Genomic DNA, 15017 nt, shown 5'->3' with positions numbered 1-15017 from the left:
ATGTCACCGTCTCCACATGCAGCTGCTAAGATGGTTAAAAATATACGCACATCACCCTCTTTTCCATATCAGACAGCTGCAGTTCGACTTCCGCGTGATGTCAAAGTGACAACAGCTGTTTTCGCCGTCTGGTTTGGCCACAGAATGAAACATCATGAGTGAGAAAGGTGAAACTGCACGGCACTAAGACAGACTGGGCGAAACGCAGCAGCTCGGGTTGAATTCCCGTCCTTCTGCAGGCCTCCGCCGCTCTTTCTCTCTCAAAACTTCCTGCTCCAAAATAACTTTACACATCTGTTACGCCCACCGCGAAGGTGTCTGTAGCTGCAGATTGTTTGTTTGCTCACGAGGTTTAACCACGTTAACAGACTTTCAGCGATATTTACATAAACTTACTTATATAGACTGAAAACAAAAACTACCCAGCACTGACATACAGCGACGATCCCAGAGCAGCTGGAATTGATCAAACTCTCTCTCTCTCTGTTCATGAGACTGTCGCTCGTCCTCCTCCTTCCGTCAGCCTCCTTTTGGTTCCCCCTCCCCGTCCACATTTCCTGAAGGTCGTCCTCCCGCTCTCAGACACTCATTGTTCCCCGCCCTCTTCCTCTTTCATCTCCATCATTTTGTTGTGCGCTCCTTTTGGTCGCACCCCATCTGCCGCTGGCCTTCAGTCGGCCCCGCCCACATCCAGCGGCCTGTTGCGCCATGCATTTTCCTCAAAGCCCCGCTTCTTTTCTTCCTCCCATTCAGCCTACTCTCTCTTTTCCAGGTCAACAATTTATTTAATCTTCCAGTCGAACAATCAACATATTCTCATGTGACCTCGATGGTAATTACAGGAAACTGTCTATTAATCTGAATGTCTTAGCTGATGTCTGACACACAAACAGCTCGTTCACGTTTCATGTCTCTGTAAACATCCGGCTCACTTTTACTTTAAAGTCACAACAACAGTTGTTCAGCTCAGTTTGATGTTGAAGGCAGAAGCAGCACAAGGTTATTTTAAAACCCGGCCGAAGGGGAAACCTGAGCGCAGAACAAAATGGCACTGGTCTTTACACGCTCTCGAGATGACCACAGCTGACTGCAGTCCAAACACAACAGATTTATTCATCAATCTTAGAGTGAAGAAAGCAAAAACTACAAAGAAAACAACCGAATCACACAACACGCTTGATTCCTGACATGAAAAAGGTTACTCATCTCTAAAATGTCTGCTCCTGCAGTTGGTTCATAACTAACCCCGACCTCCGGTCCCTAAATCTGTGATCAGTCGTCACATTAATGTCTGTTTCCATCTTACGAACAACAAACTTTAATATAACAGGAAACGCCATGAATGAGCCATATGCTGACACATTAATGATTTTATTTTCCTCTAAGTATGTAATAAAACACATAATAGTTCAGACCAGCTGTTTCCTTCACTGAACATCCATCAAAAACTGAAGAAAATCTGAATTAAAACAAGACTTCACCCACACCAGCTGCCAAATATTGCACCAGCAGTGTCTCCCTCTGCAAATGGACCTGTCACGTCTGAACGGAGCGATACGGGCAATATTTGGGTCTCAATGACAAAGTAGACGTCACTTTGCGACGCCAGGTTTCATCAGCAGGCACGGTGACAACTCTCCTCTGGGAAAATATTCTAAACAGAAGCAGGTATGCATAAAAATGAACCGACCTGATTTGTTATCTCCGGAGTTCCAAGCAGACGAAGACGAAGACGAAGCTGAGTTCAGTTCATCAACAACAGCATTTAAATGATAATCATCTCTCTTTATGGAGCACTCCCCCGATCCCAGGTTACAAAGGCTTTCACAAACCCGAGGAATGAAACACGGAGCTCATATATATCAGCTGAAGAGTTCAAATCCAAAGTTTTTTAAGCACTATAGGTCTTGTCAACAGCGAGAGGTTGATAAGTGAAAATCAATAAAACCATAAAATGAATGTTTGAGTCATCAGGACGAAAAAACACAAATACAGTTTCAGCAGCAAAGACGATTAATCTGCTGTAGGCCGGCTCAGTCAGGAGAATTAAATGAATTCAGGATAATCTGTGCAATAAAAGTGCATTTTAAGAAATTTAGCGGATTATTGATTCTGCTGAGTTTCAGGGCCGTGATTGAAAAACTGCCAAAACTTTAGGATTTACTTACATATTGAAATGTATGGCCATTTCAAAATTACTTTTATTTTTTATCTCTCTTTTTATTTGCACTCACAGTTAACACAGAGCTTTCTTAGCATCTTGTAGTTCACTGTAATAAGGTGAACACTGAGCCAGAAAACAATCCTAAATCTTGCGGAACAACTTGGGAAGCGGTCAGCGTTAATGTAAAGCACGATTTGGACTTAATGAGCTGGAACGTGCAAAAGCATAGGAAGGTGTTGGAGGTGTTCTCAGATGAGATATTTATATTTATCACGCAGTCGTCTTTATCTTTTCTTGGACAATCTGTCACAGCTTTTTAACTCTTTCTGACTCAGACTTTTATTCAGATATGTCGCTCTCGTTTTCCCCCTCTGTCACTCCACATCCCTGCCAGTTTTTATTTTTATCCATCTGTCCATAAATCTCTTTGAATTCTTTCTCTCCGCTGCAGCAGCTCTCCTTTCTGTTTTCCTCCTTCACACTCCTGTTTCCTCAGTTTCTCGCTGTCTCCTCTCCCCTGATTTTCACGTCTTCTGGTCCTTTTCATCACGTCAGTCTTTTTCTCCTCCCTCCTTGTCACTCCTCATTGCTTTTTTGCTGTCTAACTCAGTCTCTCCTCTCGCCCCCCCATTTATTTTTTTTTTATCCCTCCTTTATGCCACTTCATTCCCATCATTTGTCTCCTCTGAGGCCTGTGCCGCTGGTGTGTGTGTGTGTGTGTGTACACCTCTGCACGTGTATTATGAGCCTCTGCACGTGCATGTGATTGGTTGTGTGCCTAAGCTATATAAAAAACAGCATATTGAGAAAATTAAAAAGAGATTTAACATTTTTTGTGTGACAGATGGAAAATGAAGTGTATAGTGGTGCATAAAAACAAATCAAAGTATTATTTGTGTGTATGTGTGGAGAAAGAAGGGGGGGGGGGGGGGGGGTATCATCATGGAGGGACTTTTGAGCATGATAGAGTGTAAAATATTAAGACTGCTCGACAATCAGCAGATCCGTGAGTGCAGGCGTGCATTCACACATCAGACTGACACACGTGTGCTTGCATGTATGTTGCAGTATAATGTGCATCTGTGCAACTTTCAGTGTGTGCATGTGTGTATTTAACTATTTCAGCGTAAAAATTTCAAATAACATGATACACACATGCGCGCACACACACACACACACACACAGAGGAGTGCTCAAAGCTTGAGAGGTACATTAGTGTCTCGGCTAAGAGTCTGGCTCTTCAGCAGCTGCCTCTTACCGCTGCACTCCTCAAACAAAACACACAGCGCACAAGTAAGTACAGCAATCTGGCTGCTTTCATGAATTTCAGTCCATCCTGTCCCAACTCATTTTACATAAAACAGAAAATTCTCAAATAAAAGAGTCAAATGAGAACTGCTTCTCAAATCCTCGCTGGCCTGAACAAAAACCGGTTTAAATCTGGTCTATAACAGACTGGCAGGAATAAAAAAAGCACCAGAAAAGGACTAAAGTAACGTCCTGGTTGCTTCACTAATTCTTTCACATTACAACAACCTCAGGCGTCTCTCCTCTCAACAGAAATATGAGCAATGTCTTCATTAGAAATGTGCAACAAGTGCTGAGTTTCACTGAGAGAGCAAAAAAAAATGTTACGCCTGCAGTTATTTATTTTTATTTTTGCCGTCGCTTGTCACCAATGAGTAAAAAAAGTTGTGCGCTTATTATCAAGCAGCTGCCTCTTTACACCTCCAGCATACATGAAGCATTCAAATGAGCGTTTCATCTGAAGTGTGGCTGTAGCGGACAGAAGGGAGTCCTGTGCCATCCGTTCTGATTCACACCTGAGCGTTGAATTTGTTCTGCCGGGATCGAACTGCAGTGGTCTGAAACACGACGAAGCCTGACGTGCATGTTTTTCTGGTTAACACTGAACCCTGAGAGACCTTTAGCTGCTAAAAGCTCCACCAAGTTCACCAGCTGGGTGCTAATCTGTCATTGGGTGACGGGCGTGAGCCAAACGTGACATCACGAAAGTTTGGGCTGTCACAAAAAGTGCATGTTCGGTAAATCCAAAGAGAGACTTTTCACGTCCAAGCTGCAACATCGAACAGCAGCTTTCCATGCTCACAAAAATTTGAAAGCAGCAGCAAGCTCCTAGTCTTGCTGAAGAACATTTTAGTGCACCATCTGACTGCTGGGTCCGTTCCTCATGGCCGTCTGATCCGCCGGCCTGCCAGGAAACGCAGCCTCACTCGAGAAGCTGAGCGTAATGAGAGCAGCCGATCTTTAAACCTCACCTGCTGATTACAGCAATATTCAGAACTCAGAGATAACGGCGAGCACATCAAAGGCCTGAGATCAGGCTGCACACACTCTGGGCAATTTGTCCACATTCTACAAGACAGCTAAATTACTGTATTCCTTTCAAGTTCTGCACAAAATATAGAATGAACATCTTTGATGCATGTGATAAATGATACAGCGATGAGAGAAGGATGCCCACCTCCTCTTATCATCTACCTGCTACCGACACGTTCCATTTGTCAAGTCTCCCGGGGCGCTAAAAACCAACGCTAATCAACATAATGTACAACAAAGTCCCGCAGCCTCAAAGGAGAAGCTAACAAGCTAACACTTCCTTGAGCAAATGATGGCGTGTCATCCTGAGCAGCACATGGCTGACAGTATGATGACTTTTATCGGCTTTGTTTAAAGAGACGGCGTGCACGTTAATTATCACTGACATAAAAACAGCATCTCCGTTAAATCTTCAAGGGTCATTAGCCAAAATAACAAATCTGCACCCGGCGTGCAATTAAAGTACATTTTAAAAACTTTCCACAACCCGAAAAGTGAAAAGCTTCAAAGGCGAACTAGTTGCTGGAGATAACTAGGAAGCAATTTGTTGTTGCAATGTTTTGCATTTGTTCGTCGACTGTGAGAGCACCCGCCTTCCTCGGCTTTGGAAGGTGACGAGCTAATAAGCTTCTTTCCCCCCAAAACTTCAGCCCCTCTGTGACACTACTGATCCGGCCAATTAAAATTCACAGTGAGGTGGCGGAGGCGGGTGCGTGATGGTGCGGGACGTGAACGAGTCGCCGGACTGTCGAGAGAGAGAGAGCTGTCGAGTCATGATGCAAAATCAATCAACTCGCTCCAAAAGGAAGAGAAGATGAAGGAGAGACGTCAGGAGGACTTAAAAAGAGCTTCAGCTGTGCGACAGTGCGACGTCGGCGAGGACAAACAAACCGCCATTATCAGAGCCACAGATCAAACTCCAACAACGTGGCTGTGCACCTGCTCAAATTAGCGCCCAGCATTTCCACACCGCACACCCTGCACTGACCTGCTGCACACAATTAAATGCATAAATAAGTAAACACCTTACATCCATTTTGGCAACTATAAACTCCATCCATCTGCCCAACTGCACTCTGTCCAACTCACCACGGCCTCCTCCAGCTCTCTGCGCAGCTCTGCTGGGTCTGTGATGGATGCTGCACCTTTCACTGAGATGTATGTTGCCACTAGCCTCAAGCACAGGAACTCTCGCAAACACACACTCGCACAAACACGCTCCAACACACGCACAAACACTAAACTCGCAGCCCTACTGCATGTTTACATCGATATGAATAACCAATGCTGCACTTCGGCTCAAACTCTGTGATGACAAATGAAAGTGCAGTCCCGGAGAGGCCACGTGCACGGCAGGACGAGCTTGGCATAATCTCGCTTCAGAATCATGCACAGGTGACCGCAGACTTCCACACAAATCCACAAACCTGCACGCTTAAGACAAGACAAATGAAGACTGCACCTCGTTTACCAGGCAGCCCAGACAGACCCTTATAAAACATGCATGGCATGTATTCCCCGGCTATCTACCTCCGCATACACACTTGCACATTCAAAACAATCCAACGCTGGCTGCAGAAAGTAGCGATTTGTGCTTAGCTGGCATGCTCCATCATCCTCTGACAGGCAATTATTTTATCATGCTTCACACATAAACACCGCAGCAAGACGTGCACTCCGGCCAAACACACACAATCACATTTGATACGAGCAGCGCCGTGCACGCCGACACGTACAATTCACACGGACGCACACGCAGGTTAATAATTCAAAGCCCTGGTTAAGAGGGGAGCGCTCCCTCCTTATTAAATTATTGACAAGCAACACCTCGACTCTCTGCTGCTGGCCAGAGGGACGGCCAGCAGTGAGGGAGGAGATGAGGGAGAGACAAAGCAGGGGGGAGGACGAGAAGCATATGTGAGGCAGGAGGGGAGGTGGAGGGGAGGAAGCTGAAATGAAAGTGAGGGAAGGGTGAACAAGAGACAATAGGTTCACGATATCACAGAGAGCTGGAGAGCAGAAGAGAAAACTAAATACATTTCCAAAGCCTTTAAATTGGAATTTAAATGGAATTGAGACCGAAAGAGAGAGACAAAGAAATGGAGCGAGGTAAAAGCTGCAGCGGCTCTCTACTGTATTTCTGCTTTATTTACCAGCCTGGCTGCCACTTTGTTGCTGCAGAGCATGAGCTGGTCTGCAGGATTCACTGCTGCTGCCCCACTCTGCTGTCTGGCTCCACCGGATGTCCCGGATTACACATTACCTGCATATCTGTCCGCCTATCACTCAACGGCACGGGCTGGAAAAAGACTAAACTAAAACTACATGTGCACGTTTCAGGCGCGGTGAAGGTCACCAGTCCAAACCCTCCGCCACAGTTGCATTTAGAAGACAAATGGTTATAACACGTTTTGGCTCGCTATCAGAAAATGATGTTGGTTGCGTTCTTGAGACATGCTGTGGCTTTAAATTCACATTGGACTCCATTAGCCGAAGATTTTAAAAGGAAGCAGAGAAGTAAATATCATGTTTATTCATGCTCATTAACAAGCATGAGCTGGTGTGAATATTCTTAGTCATAATCACCACTTACATAACACATTTAACACTACGTGTGTGAAAGTTCTGCGTTCACAGAGTGGATTCCTGCTGTCAGGGAGATTATTATTAATCTTAGTTTGCTTCTCACTGACTAACTGAAACAGAGAGTTTTATGTTTCCAGAGCTCGCGTGAAGCTTGTTTGTGTTTTGTTCTGTTGTTGTTTTTGATTTCTTTTCTTTTTTTTTCTTTTTTTTTACTCCTGTTGTACACAGACACACACAGACATCTGAAAAGTGTCGGCGCTTTTGTGCTGTTGATTTGTCACACCATCGCCTGTTAAGACGGTCTGTGACAGAGTCATTCAGCAGCACTGGACTGTTTGTGCATGTCTGTGCACGTCGACTGTGCCGCCGCTGGGTGCACACGCTGTATTTACATTCCTCCACACACACGTTTCACTTACAGTCAACGGCTGTGTTCGTGAAAATTTCTTCAAAATCGCAGGACTCAATTTTCATGCTTTCTGCCACCGTGTGTTGAATTTATACATTTCTGGGCGACTACTTGCATTTGGCTTCACACTAAACTAAGGTAAAAACCCAGTTTAAGGTGAAAGAGTGTCAGATTGTCAAGGAAACTCTTTCAACACAATGAATGCTCAGTTTTCGCTCCATTACGACACCAAAACAAAATTAAATGTTCTATAGACTGGTGCAACAATGATGGCTGGTCAGAACATATTCACCATGTGTCTTCTCATCATGATCTCTTATTTCAGCTGGATCTGAAAGTCAGTTTTGTTTTGTTTTTTTTAAATTACACCACCACCTGATGTATGATACAAAGTTCCACTGGAACCGCTGAACCAGTTTTGGAAAAGATTTCAAAGGTAGCGAGAAGACAAGACAAGCTGCATGGAAGTTGTTCAATAACTCATCCCCTGAAGGAGAAAACTAAAATTATACACCCACCATGGTGAAATAACAGACTGCTCAGCCGAGTCTTTCAACATCATATGAGTCTGTCTGCGAAAAAGGCAGCTTTAACATCTCCATGCAATGAGAGCAGAACATGGAGGCAAGCGAGACGGCCATCAGAAAGGAACAGAAACTGCTGCGGTGAGATTGAAGTTGGAGAGCCAAAATAAAGCAGAGAACAAAGGACAGGAGACATGATGATTCAGGGAGGCGGGGGGGGGGGGGGGGACCTGTTGTTTCCTTATATGCACATGTCAGCACTACAAATAGCAGCCAGCAGCATCTCAATAATCCACAGAACACCCCGCGGTGGAGAGCAACACATATGAACACAAACAGAAAAACACCCTGTCGCACATTTCTCTAATAATTTGTTTCCTCTTTGCTGCTGCAAGAAAACCTCCGCCGTCCTGCTTGTTCAGTAGACAGACCAAACAGATTTCCACCCCCCGCCCAAAATCTTTGAGGATATCTGATTATTTCAGACGATTATGATAACAGATCGTCTGACGTAACGTCTCCTTCACAAAACAAGTCGAGAAATAGTCGAAGAACAGGACGAGTGTTTCGGTGAAATCACACAAAAGAAGACCAATATAACAACGTGATGCACTTCAAGTTGATTCCATATCTTTTTTTTTTTCTTTTGTTTCCTCTCAGCTTTAAGGGAACACAGCTATGTAATAAGTGCCTTCTTATTTCAACACTCTTTCTCCCAAACTTTATTTAAAACGCATCCACTCACCCGGACAACTTGAAGTTGTGGTCTCATTTATTTTGTAGCAGTTGTTTTTACTCATTATCTAACGTGTCATTGCATTTATTCCGCGTCTATCCTGTGATGATATGTTTGGATTTTTTTGTTTTCTTTATTTTAGAATGTTCTAATCAGACCTGTTGGGTTTTCTACTCAAACACATTCTCTCTCTTTCAGTTGTGTCAACTATTATCTCTTTATATTACGTGTTGACCTTTGTTGTGCGTTTGTGTTACTGCCAGAGCGCACACAGCCTTGGAACATGAATTTGGGAGTGAAAAAGACTCGGACTCAATGTCTCCCAGCGTTGAAACAGTAAATCTGCGTTGGGAGAGATGATAGAGAATTTTTGAAAGTGTTTCTTCAGACTGTTGCAGGGTTTGGACGGAGCTCCGAAAAAAAAAAAATAACTATTTCTGGATTTCTGTGAATTTGCATCAGTTTTTGTGACAAGTTTGACAAGTTCCCAGAGGGAGTGGATAACAGAGCCGCCACGCGTCCTACATGTCCTATAGTAGGCTGCCGAGTCCCGAGGCTGACAGAAGTGTTTGTTCCTACTTCACACAACATTTTATGTGTATGTCTTCTGTAAGTGCTCGATTAGGAGCAGCATGCTAATGCTAGCACAGCAATGACTCAACACGAGAGATAAAGATGCGGCTCCATGTTGAAATCATTGCATCAGCATTATTATTATTATTCATCAGAGGTCCTAAAGGTGGTGACCTGGATCCATGCTGACAAGAACAGCCTGATGTGACTTGGAGAACTGTCCTGCTGGAAATAAACATTAAGATAATACACTGGGACGGACACGCTGCAGCGTTCCAGCCACGATGGATCGATGAGTATCCTGAGTGTGGTGTGAAGTGATGTTCAGCGTTACACACACTCAGTAATCAGCTGACTCTAAACACTTCTGTCCCTGTCTTTGGAGTCCACCACCAACTAAACTGCAAATCCCACAATTCCCCACCGAGCTGCACACAACACAGCCCCATAATTACAGGATGACCACAGTAAATCAGATCGCCAAATCTCCATATGGATTTTTGAAACATTCGGGATCGGCATGAAAGCCTTGTGTTTCCACTAATCCTATGTTTTCACATCCGCCGCGGGAGGTTTAGAGCTCTGCGTGCGAACTGTGGAGCGTAACAGTGCGCCACTTCAGAGGACAAGACGAACAGAGACCGGGGCACGGGGCCAGACTACACAGCACAATAATAATCCATCCAAAAAACTCATTTTCCCACAGTCCCCTCTGGCAGGACATTACTTTTGTCAGTGGCTTGTTTCTGCACTGTGTAGTCTGAACTGTGTTTGTGTGCACGTGTGGTTGTGAGTCGCTGGTTAGTATTCTTGTGTGCAGCCTAAAAATAACATATGTGCATATGTGCATATGAGCTGTATATAAATATGTGTGTGTTTCATTACTGCTGACAAGAGCCACAACATGAGTGACTGAGAGCTGGAGAGAGAGAGAGAGAGAGAGAAGATGAATGCAAGAGAAAGCTCGCCAAAGAGAGCGGGACATAAATCTTATGTGCAGAGGATTAATGTCGTGGTCTTAGCAAAGGCTATTTTCCCTTTTCCTGAATCTGGATGTTAATCGTATTACCTGTGAAAGCGACGGGTAATAGCAAACACAACAGTAGCTCTGAAAAAAATAAAAATAAATAAATAAGGGCGAGAGGGGTGGAAGGTGACAGCAGAGAGAGAGAGGGAGAGAAATGCTGAGAAATGTGGGGCGTGACATTCGATTTAGGGCGAAGGGGGGGAACGAACGTTCTGGACCAATAACCGCCCTCAGGCGCTGGCATGTAGGATGACAAGGCAAAGGAGAAGGACATTGTGTTACAAACAAACGCACAACACAGAAAGATGGAGAGGAATAATAAGGAAGGATGCTTCCACGTGTGAGTGTGTGTCTGCCTGTTTCTGTTTCTGTCCCTGACATTCAGTGTGGAGCCCCAGGAAGTTACACAAAACGACATGTGTGCATATTTTGCAGGGTGTCATGCGCACAATTAACAATTAGGAGAGTTTGTGAATGAAATGTAATTTCTGTTCCATTTTTTGGCAGAAATGATGAATAGCTGAGTAACCCTCCTGCTGAGCGCTGCACTGTTCTAATGCGAGACTCCGTCAACATAAATCCTCTAAAGTCTGTTTGGTTGGAGGACTGGAGCATGAAGATGTTAGCATAGCTTAGCATAAAGACTGAAGGCAGAAGGAATCAGCCAGTTTGACTCCAGACACAAATCCACCGATGATGAAATGCTGTTTAGTGTGAACGCAAACTTAAATATAAAAACTAAAACAATGTGTCGGCCAGTCGTTATTCCAAATTAAACAAACCAGCTGCCAAACGTTTTTTTCTGGAGCAGCATCACATGAGAGAGAAGTCAATTAACGACTAACACCAAATGACATCCAAAAATAATCTTGCTGTTTGTGTGATGTCAGCTGTTCAGTGGCTCATCCTGTTTTTTTTTTTTTTTTTAAAAAAGGTTTGAGTTCACAAACCTTAAAAATCCTTAAAAAAGAAATCTGCTTTTTTAAGGAGACGTCTCCAAAATGAAGCCAAACTGCAGAGCGAGCACGTGCTTGAAAACACAGCAGTACTTAACAAAGCTTTGGCTCCGCCTCTTTGTTCAGACTGGCAGAGATTACCGGCGGCATCAGGCGCTGCCAAGATGGCGCCGTCGCAGCAGCGTGCTCTGAGCTTCTCTGTCAAATTGTGGGTGACACCACAGAGACGACGTCCATCTGTACTTACAGTCCATTTCCTCCGCTATCAGACCAAACAGATGCTGCCATGAAGATGAACTTTCCAAAGAAAGAGCATCAGATTCCAGATGTTTGGGAGAGTGGAAAACCTCCTGATTCTTAAATAAAACAAAAACCAACTCCATCTGCACCCGTGTGAAGAAATTACCTGATTTCTGAGTAATAAATAAAAACTGTGACTGAAACGCATTCATCTCTGAGACATAAATATTCAGCGTGAAGAGAGGAGCGTGTGTACATGTGATGAAAGTCATTCACAGCATGCTTCTCTTCCTTCTTGCCAAAACACGCCCTTGAGCATGTGCTCCTTCGTGACATTGGCATCCTTTAAAACGTCTGCGAGACGTCCTCCATCCGTCGGCACCCTGACAAGTCATTTTTGATCAGCGTGTCGACGCTCGGTCAACACCTGGTTGATGCGTGCGTGCTGCGGTTTGATCAGCCCGACGAAAGTTGACTTTCTGCACACGTAACTACAAAATATCTCAACTGTGATCAAACGCGTCTGGTGTCCACCTTCGGATGACAGAAGTTCGGCGCGTCCTTTGTGTCGTCTGATTCGAATCTGTCTGTCCGGGACGCATGCTAATGTAACATCCAAAGATGGTAATGGACAGAAACTGAGATAAAAGGAGGCAAAGACAGACAGAGAAGGACGACGGCAGGGAGGAAGATAAAAAAAACAGATGGTAACAACACAGGGGACAGGCCAGTGTAATTTTCTGGAGCACCTCTCTATTTTAAACAATGTTTGACGAGCTGTGGCGTTATGAGTGCGGCCCGATACAGGTCCTCAGGGATTCACCGTGTAATTAACCACCACGGCAGCAGAGACACAATCACGGAGGGTTTTAAAACGGCCCCGTCTTCCCGCTTCAATTACCTGGAACGGAGCCGGCTGAAAGAAATAACGTCATCCATCGCAAAGTATCATCATTCCACGCTGTTTCTATACATCAGTGTCATCTTTTATCTTACTGACGTCGCTCCTCTCTCTAATTATGATACAAAGATGAGGCACAATGGATGTAGAGATAGATATATATATATACGCAGCGGGGGCCCGAGGACCCCACAGCACTGAGGAATCTTCGGAAATCCATCAGCACGAAACTGGAGAACATTCCAACGGTGTCAGCGAAGACCGGCGCTAACTCCACTGCGGATTCTGCCGGTTGATATTGTTGCACTCCTGGGTGATCTCACACACACACACACACACACGACTCCAGGCTGCAGCTCCGAGGAGCTCTGTGTGTTTTGGCTTCTCCAGATGAGAGACAGCTGTTTGACCGCAGAACCGTAAACATAAATCTGCTGCAAACCGAGAACGTCTGGCTGCTGCTTCACTCACATTCTTCATCGGCGTTTATTGTTCGTTTTGACCTCACTTAATCGTTAGCACGGCCGTAAAAACGCTTCACTGGCCGCCTGTTGGATATTTTCTCAACTATTTAAGGTATAATTCTGTTTTGTTCTTTTAAATCTTTTTTTTTTTTTTTTGAGACATAACGTGACAAAACAGAACATGACATGACAACCCAACAGCTTTTCATGTCAGATCAATATTTCTGTCTGCGTTAGATTTATTGACAGGAGAGATGTTTGTTTTTGTTTTTGTTTTTAAGTTTCCTTTTTTTTTTTTGCCTCTCCCAGAGTGGTGTTTTTAAAGCTTTAACATAATGAGCTTTCAAATGCAAAATTCATGTCATCTTCTTTTGACATCTGTTTGTTTACTGTTTGGATTTTCTATCAACGTGCAGCTGCTCACGAGTGCAGCGCTCACCTGACAGCTGACACTGACGGCAGATTATAACAGAGCAAACCACGCAGCGTATTTTTCCTCTTCTGAAATTTAAAGCATCACATATTTAGCTGCTTTCTGCGACTTGGCATCAGCAGACACAGCGTGCTTGTGTTTTCTAATCCAGCTATTCTGATGCTACGAAAAGAAACTAAATCCACCAGAGAGATGAAATATCAAATGCTGATTATGAGTCCAACTTTATGGATTTTCTCTGGGACATTTTGTGGGTAGAGTTGTTTTCCCACAAGCGACCAAGCTTGACACCGATATTTAAGCTACGGGGGGGGGGGGGGGCAAATGAATGAGTCCTTCTCTTTTTGCAGTGGCCTTGAGACAGTTGGACTCTCCCATTAAAAACCAATTAAGTACAGCGCCATTTGAATTCACAGAAATCCAGAGAGATGAAACTTGTGGTCTTGCAGAACTTGATCGCTCTGCGTGTCAGCAGGAGAGATGGCAGAGCTCTAAATGTTTAAACTTTGTGGAAACGGATACTCAAGCTGAATTTAAATAAACCCTCCAGGACAAAAAGGGCATGTTTTGTTGCGGCATGTTTGTTTACTGGAACAGAAGACTACACTACATTTTGAGTGGAGTCTAGTGTGAAACCGAGTCTGTTTCAGCTGGTGGAGGTCAGTTAAGGTCGAAGTGTGTGAGGTCGTCTTAAATCCATCAGCTAAAAAAAAAAAAAAAAATCAACGTGTTGCAGGATGTAAGATGTACACAATGAAATTTCCAAAAGGGCCCGACCCGCCAGTTTGACCTGAAATCTAGCAGATGCTTTTTAATCACTGCAGCTGGTTTCATGTTAAAGTGAAGCAGAAAAGCAGAGCGAGTCAACCGCTCTGAAGATTACGTAACATCAGCGCCGTCTTTAAAAGCACACAGGGCCAAAGTTGTGAACAGACTGAACGGTGCTTATGGGTTGTGTAGGTGGGAACATCGTGTGTGTGTGTCTACCTGTTTTAGGCAGAATGTGTGTGTGTGTATTCACCAGCATGTGGGAGGATGAGTCAGACAGCAGGTGAATCACTTCAGGGAGACACACACTCATACACACACAGTGGATTCACAAGGTTAGCCTGCAGGGAAGGTAACACACAACTCCTTCAGCCAATTTGGTCCAGTTAACACTCCGCTTCTTGTTAATAACCATTCATTCATCTTCTGCCACTTATCTGTTTGTGGGTCATGGGGGGTGCTGCAGCCAATCCCAGCTCACTCTGGGTGAGGGGCGGGGTCACCCTGGACAGGTCGCCAGTCCGCAGACAGACAGACCAACAACCACCCACACTCAGACCTGCAGACAATCAGACAATCAGTGACCAGTTAACCCAAACATGATTCTTTGGACGGTGGGAGGAAACCCACGCAAGGAAGGGAAGAAGATACAAACTCCCCAGGCTCAGGAATCGAACCTGTGACCTTCTTGTTGTAGGTCAACAGTGCTAACCGCTATGCTGCCGTGCTGCTCGTGTTAATATGTTATTGTAATTTCATTGTAGTCCAGTTTGTTGATTGATTTTCCCGCTCAGTGACTGTGACAAAGCCACAGGGATTATTGAAGTTTCATTCATTCACTCAGCTGATTGTAACGAGGATGATAACGAGATCCCAGAGGAAGTTAAACTTCACCG

At 44.4% G+C, this 15017-nt stretch overlaps 1 protein-coding gene across 4 annotated transcripts in view; it reads right to left on the bottom strand.

Annotated features, from left to right (window-relative positions):
* pvrl2l (PVR cell adhesion molecule related 2 like) overlaps positions 1 to 15017 on the bottom strand; it is a 221845-nt gene that overhangs the window by 144188 nt on the left and 62640 nt on the right. The window contains exon 1 of one of the 4 annotated variants that reach the window (XM_029513715.1): positions 14341 to 14648. The exons of 1 other annotated variant lie outside the window; for it this stretch is intronic. In XM_029513715.1, the coding sequence (XP_029369575.1) occupies positions 14341 to 14434 (94 nt within the window). In that variant the 5' untranslated portion in view covers positions 14435 to 14648. Of the gene's footprint in view, positions 1 to 14340; positions 14649 to 15017 lie in introns of those variants that run through there. 2 more of the 4 variants (XM_029513718.1, XM_029513717.1) reach the window with 2 other exon arrangements.

The sequence above is a fragment of the Echeneis naucrates genome, chromosome 11, assembly GCF_900963305.1.
Source record: "Echeneis naucrates chromosome 11, fEcheNa1.1, whole genome shotgun sequence".
Taxonomy (NCBI): domain Eukaryota; kingdom Metazoa; phylum Chordata; class Actinopteri; order Carangiformes; family Echeneidae; genus Echeneis; species Echeneis naucrates.
Note: the sequence above shows the minus strand (reverse complement) of the source record. Positions and strands in the feature narration are given on the sequence as shown.